This window comes from Vidua chalybeata, chromosome 1 (genome assembly GCF_026979565.1).
Source record: "Vidua chalybeata isolate OUT-0048 chromosome 1, bVidCha1 merged haplotype, whole genome shotgun sequence".
Lineage (NCBI taxonomy): Eukaryota > Metazoa > Chordata > Aves > Passeriformes > Viduidae > Vidua > Vidua chalybeata.
This window is the reverse complement of record NC_071530.1, coordinates 7813444-7830963: the sequence shown is the minus strand read 5'-3', so window position 1 is coordinate 7830963 and position 17520 is coordinate 7813444. Positions and strand designations below refer to the sequence as shown.

The window sequence follows — 17520 nt, the reverse complement described above, 5'->3', positions numbered from 1 at the left end:
TTTGCAATACAAATTCTTTTTCTTCTTCTCTGCCCACCAAGGGCCAGTGGGTTGAAGTACGAGAAGGCCAAGGAGTGGCGGATCCCGTGCGTGAACGCGCAGTGGCTCTGTGACATCCTGCTGGGGAACTTCGAGGCGCTGCGGCAGATCCAGCACAGCCGCTACACCGTCTTCAACCTCCAGGACCCGCTGTGTCCCAGCCAGCACCTGGTGCTCAACCTGCTGGGTAAGTGTCACAAAACCCTCTGTTCTGCAGCATTTTTGTGTCCCTGTTTCATCAGTAGGAGCGTGTTTCCTCTGGTGCAAATAAGTTGGCAATGGTGTCATTTTTGTTCTGTTCTCCATTCCCTAGATGCTTGGAGAGTCCCATTAAAGGTGTCGCCAGAACTTCTAATGGTATGTTGAATTACTGTATATATACAGCTGTTTTGATAAGATCACTCCTTGCCTGTGCTGAAGCTCCTGGTTGTACTTTTTGGTAATGTTCTATTTTATTTTGAGGAATCTGAAAAATAATCTTTTTGCATAATTAAGGAATTCTAGTGAGATACACAGAATGAAGTTGCTGTTGACACACCTTGGGCTAGATGTTTCATTCTTCAGTTTCTACATCAGACCTTTAGAAAGGGCGTAGTACTTTTTAAATCAGTACCTAACATTCTGTAGATGAGACCACATAAGGATTTTTAAGACAGAACACCCAAAATCAGTAGGAATTTTGTTAGAATATTGACTAAATTTTGTGTATGATACATAATGTTAAGTTAAGGGTGGAACTACTTCATATCATCTTCTGATACATACTAAAAACTAAAACCATGGGCATATATACCATGTATTTTAAATTTTAAAAATATACCATGCATACTAAAAAGTGTAGTTGATCACCCTGAAAAATCAGCAGGAATGAACAATGAAAAATTGTACCTTGAAAAACATACAAGAGAAGTAAATTTTTGTCATGAAGGGTATTCTGTGAACTGTGCAAAATGTAAGTTTTCTGCGTATTCAGAATAAGCTGCAGTTTCCATGTCAGCTGTTACACCTATCTTATGTTTTTGAATTGTAAATTTTCTTCCCATTTCAGATTTATACTTGATAATTTTTCACAGTATGTCTTGATGTAGGTAAACTTGTACTACAGGTGACTTTCAGATAACATTTTATGTTGCACAAAAACATTTAGCCTCACCTCTTGTGTTTGGATCACTTGTATCTCAGTCACTTTGTAAACTCTTCAGAAAAGAGCTGATTAGTAATTCTCAAAATGTAATTTGTAGCAATGTTTTAAATGGGGATTCAGGGCACTGTCCCTTGATTACCTTTCAGCTCTCTTTTCCTGACCATAAGTTTGAAACATTCTTCTTACAGACCCTTGTGGATTTGTTTCATGGGCCTGTAGGAAACTCACATTTAGAAAACAAAATGCTTTTAAAAATTAGTTGTCTTCATATTTTCCTGAAGATGGCAAATATTCTGCTGTTAGAAAATAAAAAAGTCCTTGAGAAGATTCAGTAAGCAGTATTAGTATTTAAAATAGCTTTTAACTAACTCAGTTTTGGTTTTCTTACCACCATCCTTTGCATCCACATAGCAGTTGAGCGCATCTTAAAACTGGATACACTCTTTGTGTCGGTCAGTCACACCAGGATTTTGTCCATGTTTTGTCTTGTGTAGCAAATGGAGACCTCAGGGGCTGGATGGGTAATTTAGTACCTGCCCTTCTGTGTTTATATGGAGACACTTCTTGCCTGTGTGAGGTGGGAATTTTGTGACTTAGATTGAAAGGGGCTTTAGGAACCAATCTAGTCCAGGTGCCCTCCAGGTGTCCACACAGGAATATGGTTTGGTAATAGAAAATGCTGGGCATGTGGAAGTGTCAGGGAAGACAAGGTACTTCACTGCCTTCACAGCAGGCATTTCTATTTGTCTTGGGGTTTGGGGTCTTCTTCTGAGGACAGCTGTCTTGTCAGATGCTGTTGATGCTATTTATGTCTTGCATTTTCATAGTTGAAATGTCTATCAAAATGTGAATGTGTGCACTTTTCTTTCCAGCTGCTCATACTATGTGCTGTCTAGCATAAAAATGCTTGGCCTGAGAGCAGGGAACAAACCCCTGTGGCTTGTTCCTCCCAAAGGAACATTCCCACAGCAAGGCTAGTACAATACTACCTGTCTTTCTGGTCTTGTGCCTCTAGCATTTTTCATTAAATTTCAGGTATAGAAGGTTAAAAAGAAATAGATGTCACACACTCCTGAACCTGGGAGCTGTGGTTTCAAGTTACTCAGACCAAACAGAGCCTAAAAGCTACATTTGATCACCCTTGGGCACATGCTCTAGAGGCTGATTTGATACTCGGGAGGTGGCACTTTCTATCCAGCTTCTGTTTATGTACTTAGGGAACTTGAGTTTAAACTGTATTTTCTGGAATATTACCATTCTGTGAAATTTAGCACCAAGAAGAATATTGTAGTCTTCATGTACTTAACAAATGGACAGGCTTTTCAGTCTCCTTCTCATTTAATTCATTGGCTTTTCCATTGATAATTAACAATGTTATTTAAAGGGAGAAGGTCTCACAATATTTTATTTGGTGTGCACTTTCAGAGTTACCTACGTTTGTGGAGAAGTTTTGGCTGATGCTCAGCTTTGCTGTTGGGCTTGTTGTGTCAGTAGTAGGTGCCCCATGTATTCAGCAGGGTGAAATTTTCATTAGTGATTAGAAGGCGAGTTCCCTCTTTAATTCAGATCTAAACATGTAACTGGTCTGATTTCAGGGTGTGAGGTTGCCGTTGAAACCAAAGCAGAATGAATCCAGTCTTCAGCCGTCTTCCAAAAGAGCAAGGTAAGAACAGCAAGGAGTCAGTGCCCGTAATCCTTAATTGACTGTTCCTCAGAAGTGTCAGCTGCCCATCAGCCTGCGCCATCCTGCGCCTTGCTCAATGAAATACCTGTCAGTGGGTTTTGGATGTTGCCAGTTCCCAGGAATAAAACAAACTAAGAGAGTTGGGAGAGTGCAGAAAGAGGAGAATATGTCATGTTCTTTGCATGGTGATTTTTTTTTTTTTTTCAGAAAAAGTTGTGCGTAATTCTCATTCATTTGGGTCATTCTATTGGTGAAACTTGCAAAAGTGTGCATGTCTGATTTCAACATTACAGTTCTGCAGCCTTGGGCCCAAAACTCATATTCTGTACTTCCCATGTTCTGTAGGATTGAAGACCTGCCGCCACCTACTAAAAAACTCACCCCTGAGCTGACACCAATGGTGCTCTTCACAGGATTTGAACCTATGCAAGTGCAACAGTACATTAAGGTGACTTTCAGGCTTATATCTTGTGAACTACATTGAAACATCTGACAATTTTTTTAGGGATGTTGATTTTTTGCTAAGACTTGATAAGCATATTCCTAGTGGATAAAAACCAGTACTTACCGGCCCTGAGGTTAGGGCAGGTTTATGTGAAATGAGTTTTATTTGGTAGCTGTTTTCCTTTAGTTAACTACTTTACACTACTGTGCTACTTGCTTTTTCTTTCTGTAGGACTGCTTTAAAAAGCAAGAAAGCCCTTTCCACATTTGTTTTTAAATTAGCAAATTTCATGACCAAAATTAGGTAAGAAAAATAGTGATGGTTGTTCTGGATAAGACCCAGTATTCTTCTAGTGGGGTTGCTGTCTGTAGTGCCAAATGCTTCAAAGACAGCCGATGACAAAGCTTATGGCAGGTGTGAGATCTTCTGTTCCCTAATAAAGCTGTACTAAAATGCACATCATTTATAACATTCAGATAATGAGAAGTAAATGAGGCCTTGTTTGAGTCTACTACATTTCTTAGAAATACACACTTGGATGTCATCAAAAATATAAAATATTTTCTTTGTTACACCTATACTTGTTTTTAAAGTGTTTCAGCTTCAGAAGTTTTTTTTTCTCTTGCAGTGTGTGCATTTGAAGCTTGATACTGAATATTTTGGGACATAAAATGTTTCTCAGTGTATCTCATAAAGTTCTAGTATGAACTTCTTGTTTTCTGTCATGTTGGTACCAGGTTAATTGTACAGAGACTCTGTTTTGGTAACAGCTATGGCTCACAAATTAAATCAGCTTCAGCCTCAAAACTTATGAAGTTGACTGTAAACCTGGCAGCACTGATGCTATCAAACTTTGCAGAGTTTGGATCCCTAACTGGGGCTGGATGCTCCTCATCTTCTTGAGATGGAGGAGTAATCTTTGTACCTGTATGGCCAAAGGGTCCCTTCCACATCAGGGTGGAAGTTTTGCAAGGTCTGCACTCACAGGTAGAAGTGCTTCAGGTGAACACAGAAAAGCAGCCTTTGCCTTTCAGAGGGGTGCAGTGTCCTGTTCACAGGGTGTTTATTACCAGGAAGGAAGTAAATAGTGGAGATGTTCAGTGTCACTGAATAATATTTTCATGGGTCATCTTTATGCAAACCATCAGAGCATGATAGAGAAGAGCTAAAAGCACTGTCCCTGTCCTGTGTGCTCATCATTATCAGAGCAGTGGAGTGCACAGGGCTGCCAGAGACCTCTTAGGCCTTCTAACCTAACTAACTCTTAGGCCTTCTTGCTTTGGGATTCCCAAGCATTCATGCAATAAAAACTGTTAAAGGTTTATACTTATAGATATTGGCATGGGTTTTATTTATTTGTGCAAAATGTTTGTCTTAATCAGAAATTAACATGGTTAATAAAGCTGTCCAAATATTTTTTCATCCTTGAAATTTTTATGAGGGGAGCACTCTTTATCTCTAACACCTATGGTAATCTCTTGTGCCTCACCAGCTCATTCATTGTGTTGCTCATTCCTTCAGATAATGACTGGCTTAATTGATAAGATAGCAACTGTGAGGAGCTAGTTTGAGTTTGGTGGCTTAAACCAAGGAAAAGGGAATAGTTGCTCAGTATCATCAAAAATGCATGTGAAATATGTGTTTTTCATGAGATGCTTTTCTCTTTAAAGAAAAGCCTAGCAAAATTAAGTTTGCTGTAGCTACAGTGTGTACTGCATCTTCCCTAGAAAATAGCAAAATTATTATAAATCCTTATTATTGCTAACTTAAATTTTAATATCCTGTTCACTGAAAAAAAAATTAATTTCTATTGCACAGTTAGTTCCTTGCTTAAAAAAAGCACAACCCAAAATCAAAAAACTGCAGAAGCAGGAAATTGTTTACAATCTTGCCAGGTGATATTTATGTCTGGAAATACCTGGATTTTCAGTGGCTGTAAAATCTGTCAAATTAAATCAACTTGAGTAGAGGAATCACTGTAACACAGAAATCTACATTTACTGTTTCATTAGGAGCTTAATTTTAAATGATGTGATAATACGGTATTTAGCTTATTTTTTCCTCCATTTTTTTAACAACTCTTGCATTCTGGTTTGTGTTTTGTACAACTTTCAGAAACTGTATATCCTTGGAGGTGAGGTAGCAGACTCTGCCCAGAAATGTACCCATCTAATTGCCAGTAAAGTGACCCGAACTGTCAAGTTCCTGACAGCAATTTCTGTAGTCAAGCACATAGTAACTCCAGAGTGGTTAGAAGAGTGTTTCAAATGCCAGAAATTTGTTGGTAAGTTAAATTAGTATCAATTCCTGTAGTAGAATAAATGTTCATTGATGTATTTAAATACACTTTGTTGTTTTGTCTTCTGAGTTCAGTGTTTCTTACCAGTTTTCTAAAGACTTCAGCTTTTGAAAGCAGAAATTTTAATTCTACAGCAAATCTGATTGTCATCGTTCACACCTCTTGAAGAATAATTTGCAAAGTTTTTAAATAATGATATTAGCAGCTAGTTTATATTCCACTTGAGTTAGAAGGTTGTCTTAGTATGCTGAAGCAAAGCTGTCACAAGAATTATGTGTTTTTTTTAAAACAAGTTCTCTTTCAGCAGAATATTTTGTTTCATTTAGTTTTCATTTGTTTTAATACAGTTTCTTTCCTCTTAAATGAAAGAAAAACACGCTTTAAAAGCTCGTGTTAGGGTCATTAAATGATTGGATATTGTTAAGCATTGTATTTCTTTCTTAGGTAGCCATTTTGTGGATTTTTACCTGTGGCTGCATTATTTTTTAATTCACCCTTTCTGAAAGGGTGATGATTTGGTTTATGATTGTTTTGTGCATTTTATATAATTATAAGAAGAAAACGTATAACATCACTGGCCAACCACTGTAAAGATTTGAATCTATGGATCATTAACTAATAAACTAGTAAACATTTTTAGACATCTCAGGAAGGTAATTTCCTTATTTCAGCATCAGTGAACTGAGAAACTGATTAATTTGAAAACTCTTAGAAGATGAAAAAATCAGAGGGATTTGGGATGACTGTTGTATCTAGTACTTGAAGTACTTTACCTATTTACTGAAATCAGGTTGATTTGTAGCTAATGAGCTGGTTTCAGTTTTGTCCTTGCTGTAATGATGGAAAATATGGCAATTGTTTACAAAAATTGTCTTAATTGTTTTTTTGTCCCTTGGAAGAGTATGAACACTGTCTCTTGAAAGTTGTCAGAGTTGTTCTTGGAAAGAGCAGTTTGTTCTCTGTATGCTATTTTGGTTTTGGTTTTTAGACTTAGAGGTTTTGGATTAATTGGATTTAGAAATGTGTTTGACATAGCTTTTGTGGAAAGATAAAGACTGAAATCCCATCTGTAATAAAAAAAGAAAAATTGAGTGAATAACAGAACGAATTAAACAGATGGAAGTTGTTTCTGTTAATACTGTATGAGGACTTGAAGAGAGTTTCTGGGCTCCCATAGGTGGTCACAGTAATTTGAATTTAAACTTAATCCTTCTGCTTGATCATTCTCCTTTGCAGAGAATAAAAAAATAAAAATGTGCAAGTACCTCCAATAAGTTAGAAAAAGGCACTTGATAAGACAGTGATTGTTGTTAGGTATGCAAGTGTAAAACATAGTTTAATTATCCAAGTATTTGGTAGTCATCTTTTTAAGAAGCCTAATGAAGAGGGATATTTTAATCATGTTAAATTCTAGAAGATATCTGCCATTCAGAGCTACTCTGCCACCAAGATGTTCTGCTCAGATTCCCTCCTGAGCTGTGGGGATGTCTGTGTTTTGTGTGCCACATCATCAGTCTTTCTTTTTCAGATGAGCAGAACTTTGTGCTCAGAGATGCTGAAGCTGAGGTGCTTTTCTGCTTTAGTTTAGAGGAGTCTCTAAAGAGAGCACAAGTAGCTCCACTGTTCAAGGTATGTAGTTTACCACAGCATTTAAATACTTGGGAGTTTTTCAGCCTAATTTTTTCAGCATTGGGACCACAGGTTTTATAGCTGAAAGCAGTAGAGCAGGCTGGCATATAACATGAAACACTTGTAAATTTTCATTTTGATTTTATGCCTGTTTTCTGCCTAAGCATTGGGGTGATGTAAACCCTCTGAATGACTGGATCCTGTAGGTGATAACCAAACAGTCTCAATATGTTTGTTCCCTCACAAAATTTAGAACATTGCTCTGCTACTTGTAAAAAGCCACTTATGGAAGGGACTTTCTTTCTTTGTTTTCTCTTTTCTTTTTTACACCAGCCTCATAGTCAAAGCACTTGCCCATAAAAATGGGAATCTGAGAGTGAGTTTGCCCTTCAGCCTCAGGGAGTTCTAGTGTGAATCTCCTTGGAGACTACATTTCCACCAGGCTGTTTGCTGGGTGGTGCAAGGTGTTTTCATGCCTCTGGTTAAAATTACATTACAGTGCAGAGAGGTATCTGGAGATCTAATTGCTAAAGATTCTTCAGCCTAACTGAATTACAGACTGTTTATGGAGGTAAACCACCTAAAACAGGTTTTTTTTCTACCTGTAATGAGTAAAAGGATCTATGTCTTCTATTATGTCTAAATGCTACATTTTGCTCTCAGTTTTAGAGATTAAATAGCAAGATGTTTTCTGGTTTTTTTTATTCCTAGCTGATAAACAGAGATAATCTACTTTGTGATTTGGTCACCTATCTCAGTCAAGTGGTAGAATAATTTTTGTCAGAAAGTAATAAATTGGGTGTTAATTAAAAGGTAAAATTTCTTTTGTAACACTTGAGATATCCCTGTGCTCAAAGGGTGAGGAGCATTGTTCTTATGTGTCTTACCAAGCTGCACTTGTTACTTTACAGATGTGGAAATAGGCAGACCTGAACTGCTCAAATTCATCAAAATTGTGCATTTGCCCCTCCAGGGCAGTAATTAAGGACAACTCATCAACTGATGCATCTGTGTCCATAAGCCCAAGCCCAGTTTACAAAGCCTGCCATGTTGTATAAAGGAAGTGTCACATGACATTAAAACTTCAAGTGTTGCAGAAATCAGTAAACATAATAACGCTTTTTCTTGTTCTTCCTTTTCTCTTTTTAGGGAAAATACTTTTACATTACACCTGGAATTTGTCCCAGTCTTTCCACCATGAAAGCTATTGTGGAGTGTGCAGGAGGAAAAGTATTATCTAAACAACCTTCTTTTCGAAAACTCATGGAACATAAGCAGAATAAAGTGTGTTGAGTGTTGCTTTGTAAAATTTATTTATAATACCTTGCCATGTTCTTCTGAGCTAACCATTACTTTCTTTCCTTTAGAGTTTGCCAGAGATAATCTTGATTTCCTGTGAAAATGACCTTCATTTATGTCGAGAATATTTCGCACGAGGCATAGGTGGGTATAAGCTTTTGTTGTGATTGAACAGTATAACTATTACTATGATAATTTTTTTCTATTTCCCAGTTGTTATTATTATACAGATACAGAGATCTTTTGAACCTTTCAGATACTAATAATGGAATACAGGGACTATCCTGCAAACAGTGGAAAAATCCAAACCAGCTGTTTGCTGGATATATCTAAGAGTTATTTTATAAGCAGAGCACCATAAACTTTTGAATTTAGCAACAACTGAAACATCAGTGCGTTACCAACATTATTCTCATCCTAAATTCAAAGCACAGCCCTGTACCAGCTACTACAAAGAAAATTAACTGAAACCAGGGCACCATCTCAGTATTCATCAGCTGAGTTAGGGGTTTTCACTTCAGTTATTTTCACTTCAGTGTAGAGCCCCAAGAAGTGCTGTATTTAGTAATTGTGCCAGGTGCAGTGTCAGGTATGAGACACCTGCAGAATGAGGCAGAATTTCTGTGTAGGGTGTGAACTGTATGAATTCTGATATTTCCAGATGTCCACAATGCTGAGTTTGTCCTGACTGGAGTGCTTACTCAAACACTGGATTATGAATCATATCCTTTTTGTGTAAAGACATTCTGCTGCTTAGGGGGAGTATGGTTTATTAAAAGTTTTTCTTAATTAGGAACTAATTAATTGTAATTTTTTAGGATATGTAATATTTACTTGGTAGGAGGGTAGTTTAACACTCAAGAAATTCAACATGGAATTACTTTTTGATAGGAAATACTTCAAAGGAGAAGGAGGGCATGGTGGTCACAAAGGACTAGTAAATATTAGTAAATAGTAGAATAAATTAGTAAATAGTAGACTATTAGGCAATGGGAAAAGAACTTGCCACTAAGGGAAATATTTGACACCAGTTAGTTTCAGATGAGGGAAGCAGCTTTTTCTGTAGATTATAGACCCTGTTTGATAAATGCAGTGGAGGGACCAGTAAGGCCTCTGTGTTTTTATGCATGTTTTTTATAGAATCTGTATTTTGCTGTAATTTCTTACAGTTGTTCTTCCTTAACAAGCTTACATATAAATTTACTTGATGGATAGTAAAATGCCTTACTGCTCCAGAATCCTTGGAGCATTATATCTAGCAGTTCAGCCATTGTACAAAGCAACTAGAACTTCCTGTGGATGCTGTTTTCCAGCTGTTTTCCTAGGGATGATGAGCAGTTTAAAGCAGGAAAGCAAAAATAAACTGCATCTTTTTTAGGATGTGTAATTTTATTATGCTGAAACATAATTTACTATGTTTTGTATTATACTACCATTTTAAAAGAGCCCACTTTAGGTATCATGATGAGCCCATTTTTAAGCATTTTAAAATAAATTATGGTACTACAGCCAAAAGTGTAATTTGGATGTAAAAATAAAAGGGCTTGCTATCTATTAAATTATGGATGTCAAAGATGAAAATGTTTTGTACTTTATTTTTATTTCTTATACTCTATTTTCTTTTATATTGATATTTTGCCCACATTTGAAATAAATGTACTTTTAAATGTTTTACTCTATATTTTAGTGGTCGTTCATTTTTTTGAATACTGTGCAAAAATGGCACTCTGGTAAGAGTAAATTACTCAAATCTTTTTCCAAGCAATGTGAAATTATTTTAAGCTTATTTTACCAGGTATGTTTTAATATATGAATCCCAGTGCTTTAAAGGGAAATAATTGTAAATGTATATATGTGTTTTTACTGAAGCAGAGAAGCAGCTTGAAGGAGAAACTATAACCCTGCATATTTCACTGTTGTGATAACTTTCTGTTTGTATAGTGAGTTTTACTAAATAAATATTAAAAAAACAGTCTTCTGAATCTATATTCAGTGGTATTTCCTAGAACACACACAGTTCTAATAATCTGATTTGACCATTTTTATCAGTTTAGATTCCAGTAGATGAAAAAGTGATCCTAAAAGCATTTATTTTCTTTCTGATCATCAAGACAATTCAACTCTGATGCTGTATAGACAAGTGAGTATCTGCACTCTCCCATCAGTGAAATGACTGATTTCAAATCTCTTTTGTGCTGTGGCTTGGATTTACTGATTCTGTTGCCTTTCTCCCAGTGCCTTGGTTGAACAAAGTGCTTAAGTGAATGACAAATAGCTGCTGTAAGAACACAGTGGTAGTAAATGTCAAGATGAGTGAGGTCCCACAGAGGTCACTGTGTGCCTGTTGCCTTTTATTGCTGCCTCTGGTTCCTCAGCTGTGTCCGTGTCCTGAGCTGCTCCTGTGCCTGGCTTTTCTTTTGGGAGCAAAGTGGGTTACCTGAGGATCACAGGAATGGTGGCATTTCTACCAGTGTGACTTTTGTAAGGTGGCAAAGTGAGATAAATGAGAATGTTAAACTTTGGTCACAGTGGTTTTAAGTGAATGAAAGGTTCCAAAGGTGTGGTGAGGATGGAAGGAAATAGTACTTTTTCACAAATGCTATTTATTAATGTCAGGGTTCTGTGTTTATTCTTAGTGATGTTCAGCTCTCTGAAGTGCAGCTTCCTTTTCATTATGAGACAGATGAAGGAAAAGTCTGTAATGTGGTGACCTAAGGTTGGAAACTGATGATATGTTTTTGTGTTTTAACTTTAAAAATAGTAAAAAAAGGAGGGACTGCAGTGGGAGTTAACTGTTGGTTGATGAGTTGTGGTACAAATTACTTAAATTGTTCAGACATGTATCCTGGCAAGTCTGGTCTCCCTGTCAGTGGAAGGAGAGAGCATCTCTGAAACCTGACTTAAAGAGCCCTGCTGAGACACGTCTCTCAACAGTTCAACAAATTAGTTTAGTTATCTGAATCTTTCAGAACACAGAAAATAAATAAAGTTAATCCCACCCTAAAGAACGTTGTAATACATTGCATGAATACTATTTTTACTGGAGAAATAAATGCACCTTTTTTCACATTTAAGAATGTAATACTGAAATGATCTAAATCTGTGTTAATCCCTTTGAATGAAGAGATTTTCTTCATTGTACTCATTACCAAGTGGCAGAAAGATTTTTTGAGTGCCTTTTCATTTAAGACAATTATCAGTTGCAGCTTTTGAATGCTTGGCAGTTCTGTGGCACACAGAACTTGAATGGATATTTTATGCCTGTCATACATTCAGCAAGTTTTCTGCCTGCCTTCCCAAAGATGTGTTGTCCTACTAAGTGTAAATGGTGCTTTCAGAGAGACACAGGTGTCAGGAGTCAGCTCAGTTGTGCACAGAATCGGGCTCAAGGCCCATGAGATTGCCCCACTGGGTCCTAGGAGCTAAAGAGACCTGCTAAAACAGCTTGGTGCAGGTGAGAGGCAGAGGGAAAAGGGGTTTGGATGTGTTGGCAGTTCCACCCTCAGCAGTGTAGACTGCTCCACTCCATAATGCATTTATGCTTGTGAGGAGTTCTCAGCCTCTTGTAGGATTGGCTTCCTCCACGTTTTCTACAATGAAGCAATGTTGAGGATATGTAATACCTTTGCCAAGAGCTGTTAAGAGTTAAGACATGTGAATGCAGTAGCATCTGCAAGGTAAATTTGCTTACTAAAACTATCCAAAATGCTGTCAGATACTGCATAGAGAAGCTTGAAGAAAACCAAATGTGATCATGGAACAAATGAACCCCATGGGAAACATAAGTGGTAATGCATCTGTTTCATGATCAGTGAAGACAGTGTGTTTATTTAGCCAACATACAAGTATGACTGATTTGATTAACCTTTCAATTAGAGTGAAAAACACAACCTGCCAAGAAACAGTCTTTCAAGAACCACAGGAGCTGTCCAGAGCCAACTGGCTTGCACAGATGTTACTGTGTGTGATTAGTGACAGAGAAAGGTTTTGATGGAGTATTCTGGTACAGCATTGCTGTTAGGATCATGCTTTTGCCTTAGTGGAAGGTTGTAATACTCAAGCGTCCCTTTGATCCTGTCCTCTGTATCGGGGAAAAAAAATAACTTTTCATGTTGTCACAGAAGATCCATAATACAACTTGAGTGCTGTAGAAAACCTGTTCTGATAAAGTAGTTATTTAAAGGTAAATGTAGAACATGTCTAATAGCAAAGACATTCCATCAGTTAGGGATATGTTGGAAGTCAAGCTCACATGGTCTCCACTTGTTACTGTGCAGCTTTTTGTTCTGTGTGTCATCAAGTAGAATTGTGGAACTGATTTCCAGAAATACATCTGGAGTAGACCTCTGGAGGTTAAGTGTCCAGTTATCTGGAAGGATGGAGGTACTACAACCTCTGTGGGCATGTTGTTTCTGTATTTTGCTACCCTCAAGAAAATAAATAAATCATCTTTGTGTTTAGTCAGAAAATCCAGTGTTCCACAAGTGGCTGGTGATGCTCGTTTCATCCCCACATGCCCTCTGTCGGAGTCTGGCTCTTACCTTCTGTTCGTGAAGCACAGGAGGCTCCTCCCAAGGGACAGGCATGGTTGAGAAGCTTCCTCAGTGGGATAGAGGAGCCTTCTCTGGAGGACTGAGCCCTCAGGAGATGAGCTCTTCAAAGGGAATTTTAACCTGCATAGTACGTAAGCAGACAAGTGTGAAGACTGAGGGATGCTTGGGAAAATACTCCCACCTTCACCAAAAGGATACATTTCTCTGATCCTTGAGCAGTGTTTTGTCAGAAAGAGACCAGGCTGGGTCTGCCAGAGAGGAAGCATCAGTAACAGGGCACTCCAGACAGCTTTGAGTGGGTTTGTCCTTGTAGCAAGCTATACCGAAAAGAAAAACAAAGTATTTTAAGTTCAAGAGGCCAAATTTTATTAATATGTCAACCAAAAGACTTTTAAATGAGGCATCTCTATCAAAGAGATGGAACAGAAGTTTCCCTCCCTGCTTTTTGTGTCTTCATAGGACAGATCCTCACTTAATTCCATTTAACTTGGAGTGTTGTGGGCAATTACACAGCCCTTTCTGGTGACAGGAATTTTCTCCTTACAGATAACTGCAAACATCTTAATAAGCAAATAGAAAACCTCACCATTTTCATGACTGTTGGGATTTGATACTTAAACTTGATAAACTCACAGCTTTTTATTGACATTGGCTACGTCATACAGTCCCTTCCTGACTCGGTGAGAGAAGATAGAGAAATGTCTTTGTCAAAAAAAAAAACCAAAAAACCAAAACTATTTGAACTGTATTTGTGAAGGCTGGATTAACCCCTGGAGCCCCAAAGAGTGGAGCCTGTCAGCCTTACCCAGAAGAGCCCTCTGAAAAAAAATATGTACTTCAAAACAGCTCAGAATTTTCTATGTTCTGTTAAAGCAATGAAATATTTTCAAAGGAGAAAGGGAGAGAAGAATCTGATTTTTCACATGACAATTGTGGCTTCCAGCCCAGCATGGAGAGAGGCAGACTGGAGCCACCAGGCCAGCCCAGAGAAATCTGAATTGCAGATAAATCAGGAGGGGTTAAGCAGTTCCTGAGCTCTGCCGGGGCTGGGAGCTGCAAGGCTGTGACAGATGTGACACAAGCCAGCTTCGTTCTGCCTGCAGTGACGTTCTGCTGCTCAAATGGGACAGTGCAGCCACAGAGCCTTGGGTGGTGACTCACCAGCCTTCAAACCTGGGTGTTGCTGTAGCTACACAGATCCTGCAGACAGATGCAGTTTGTGGAGAGACTGCAGATGTGACTGAAATGCACTGGAAGAAAAAGGGAGGGATCAAAACACAGGCACTTCCTCTTCCAGCATCCTTTAGCTGAGGGGCTGCACAGTTACAGCTCACATCACCTCAGGGGAGAACGCAGAGGAGCTGTGCTCCAAGGCGTATTGAAGTCACCTCTCCAGCAATGTTTCAAACACAGCAAACCCGTGCAACTCCACCTGGACAGAATGAGACTCTCACCTCCCTGCCAAAGCCAGCACCTTGCTTCTCATGCAGTGAGTGTGTTGGTCAGTCCAGTGCTTCCTACTCTCACATTTCATACTGCTTCTGCCCCTTGCTCCTTTCCCCTCTTTGCCTAGAGAAGGCTGCAGTAGCCATGAATTAAACTTTCCAGACTCTCTAGCTATTGCTGGGCTCTAGACTTCTTTACCTGGCTACCATCTTTCTGACAGAGTACCCAGCACAGTATGAAAACTATCCAGCGTATTGAAAGTGCTATTTAGGGCATTAAAAGCAATATATTTTGTGTCCTTGGCCTCTGTACACTCTCTAACCCCTCCAGGCTGCTGTCTGCAGCATGAGCAGCAGCTCTCATTTCCATTTGTGGTCTTCAGCTTGGGCGTTCCTCACGTTAACATGGGGTCACAGCAGGGCTCTGGAGTGGAAATCGAGCAGTTTGCTCAGGAGCAGATTCTCCAAGTTTCTTTGCAATGAGTATCTCAACATGTTGGTTTAATAGAGCCTTTTCCTCTTGGTCCACAGTGACTGATACAGCTTCATTTCCTCTCTTACCATCACAAGAAGTTTTGTATTGTGAATCACATTTCTACTTCCATGGAACAGACAATATAATAAAGTCCAGTTATTAAAGAAGTGTCTCTCTTCATCTTGGTAGAAGAAAAGAATATTTGTAAAATGCTTTAAAAGGAGAGAGAATGTATTCCTAGAAGAGATGATCAAAGTGGCCAAGCTCTGAGTAATGTGTGCGCCTGGAGGAAAGGTTTTGTGACTGGAAACTCGTCTATTTTATCTGGTGACATCATCTGGTTAAGTGACATCATCACTCTCAGCACAGGGCGAGCTGGGGGCTGTGGGAAGCCCTGGGAGCATCAGTCACTCATCAGTAATACAGAGAGAGAACAAACCCTGCCTGGGGCTGGAGCTGCTGTGCCTCTCTCTGCAGATCATTTTGGATGATGAACTATTTACAGAGCCATTTTCACCCCCATTCTCACATGGATGTGAGACACAAGGGCTTTCTGAGAACAAAGAAAGTTATAAGAGCTAAATGAAATGCTGAACTCAATGGCAAGGGCAGGAAATGTGAAGGAAGCTGAGCATCCTATGTGGGCATTGTCTTGCTTGCTTTGAAAGATGCAGGGATAATAGCAAGCAAGAGTGGAAACTTCATGTTAGTACCTCAGAACAATGAAAGAAAATGTACCCTGCCCAAAAAATGGGGGGCGTGTGTGTAATTTTGTAAGGATAGGAGCCTCTGGGAGCTGACAAATTGGTAAATTATTCAATTTAAATTGATGTATATTGCAATAAACTCGATTTTAGTGAAACTAGTTCGGGGCTTTTTGACTTGGAAGGCAAAATGAATTATTAAAGTATCAAATAATAAAGTAACTGATATTAAACTAATTGAGAAAATGAAACGGGAACAAAACCACTATAATCAAACATGGTGAGTGTGGGGAAACTGAAAAGGGAATTCTCATTTCCAGTTTTGCAGCAGAAACACTTCATAACTGCTGAAAAAGTTGTGCAGTTTATCCAAACTCAGAACAAACGAGAAAAACCTTTGAAGTTTGTCTTTTCCTCAAGCACCACAGTAGGCATAAATGCTAACTTAGCACCTCCTCCTTGTGGCACCTCTTAACAACACGAGCACATCATGCAGCACTTCAGGGTGGTTCAGTCATTTATTTAGCTGATCTAATTTATGTTATTAATTGTTTAACCTTCAGTTATACAGACCTCCAGAATTCATCACCCTCCCTACACACACAAGCTGCAAACAGCCACGGAGCCCTTACTGAGCACAGGTGAAGTTTCTGTCCCGAGAATCCTCTGAGAGGTAAGAAAAAAAGAGGGGCAGAAGTGGAAGGAGAAGTATGTCCTTCAAAGGACTGTCAGGAAAATTACAGGCTTGACAGCACCATCCCATAAATTTTTTAAGCTCAGCATGGGAAATATAAAGGCAGAAATAGCTCTTTTTTACCTATAAAGATTTAAATCAATTTCTTCTCCTTTGAGAAATGAGCATACCAAACACCAGCTGGCACTGGGTTATATTTCATGGTGGAAAAAACACGATTCCTGGGCTTCTCTGCTTTTCAAATTTGGAAATGAAAAAGGAGATTGAGGGAGCTGTTGCAGCCAGTGCCTCTTTTTACCTTTTTCTGCAGAAAGTCTGGTTTGCTTTGCTGTGGTGACTACGACTCCCTGGAATTTTAGGAAAACAGTATTACACCTTTGTGCCCTATGGAGAGAATTTAATACAAAAAGTGAGTTGCTCTCTCTGAGTTTTGCCCTTTAGCTGCTGAATCCAGTGAAGAAAATCCAGGTAATAGATTTTCCCTGGCAAATGAAAACACATGTTTAACATGTGAAGCATGGGAGTAGCTGTACTGACCTCTCCTGATTATCACCAAATTTACACCCATCCCTAAAGCACCAGAGCTGAGGTTACCCAGACCAGACCCAGCCTGAAAACGAGCAACCCAGGCAGAGCCACAGCCACCTGCTCCCAGGAGAACTAAGGATTTTATGAATCATAGAATGGTTTGAGTTGGAAGGGACCAGGTTGCTCCAAACCTCATCCAACCTGATCTTGAGCACTCCCAAGGATGGGTCACAGGAGAGCCCCAACAGATCCAGATCTTGTGCTGGGAGCCCCAGAGCTGGATGCAGCACTGCAGGTGGGACCTTAGGAGGACAGAGCAGAGAGGGACAATCCCCTCCCTCCACATGCTCCCCACGCTGCTTGTGGTGCAGCCCAGGATGTGATGACTTCCTGGGCTGCCAGTGCACATTGCCAGGTCATGTCCAATTTTTCATCCCCCCTGTCCCCTGGTCCTTCTTGGCAGAACTGCTCTCAGTCCCCTCATTGGTTCTGTATTGGTTCTGGGGGTTTCCCTAGCTCAGGAGCAGGACCTTGCCCTTGGTAACTCCAGGAGCTGGAGGTGACAATGGCAGTGCCACCCAA

General features: G+C 39.2%; 1 protein-coding gene across 1 annotated transcript in view; it reads left to right on the top strand.

Moving 5' to 3' along the window:
• The window catches only part of PAXIP1 (PAX interacting protein 1), a 31652-nt gene extending 21141 nt beyond the window's left edge, over positions 1 to 10511 (top strand). Inside the window, exons 12-21 of the mRNA XM_053956181.1 lie at positions 42 to 226; positions 353 to 396; positions 2779 to 2846; positions 3213 to 3315; positions 5428 to 5596; positions 7140 to 7240; positions 8390 to 8524; positions 8608 to 8683; positions 9201 to 9265; positions 9736 to 10511. Coding sequence (XP_053812156.1) covers positions 42 to 226; positions 353 to 396; positions 2779 to 2846; positions 3213 to 3315; positions 5428 to 5596; positions 7140 to 7240; positions 8390 to 8524; positions 8608 to 8683; positions 9201 to 9265; positions 9736 to 9747 — 958 coding nt within the window. The 3' untranslated portion in view covers positions 9748 to 10511. The remainder of the gene's footprint in view (positions 1 to 41; positions 227 to 352; positions 397 to 2778; positions 2847 to 3212; positions 3316 to 5427; positions 5597 to 7139; positions 7241 to 8389; positions 8525 to 8607; positions 8684 to 9200; positions 9266 to 9735) is intronic.
• Positions 10512 to 17520: the final 7009 nt, after the last annotated feature.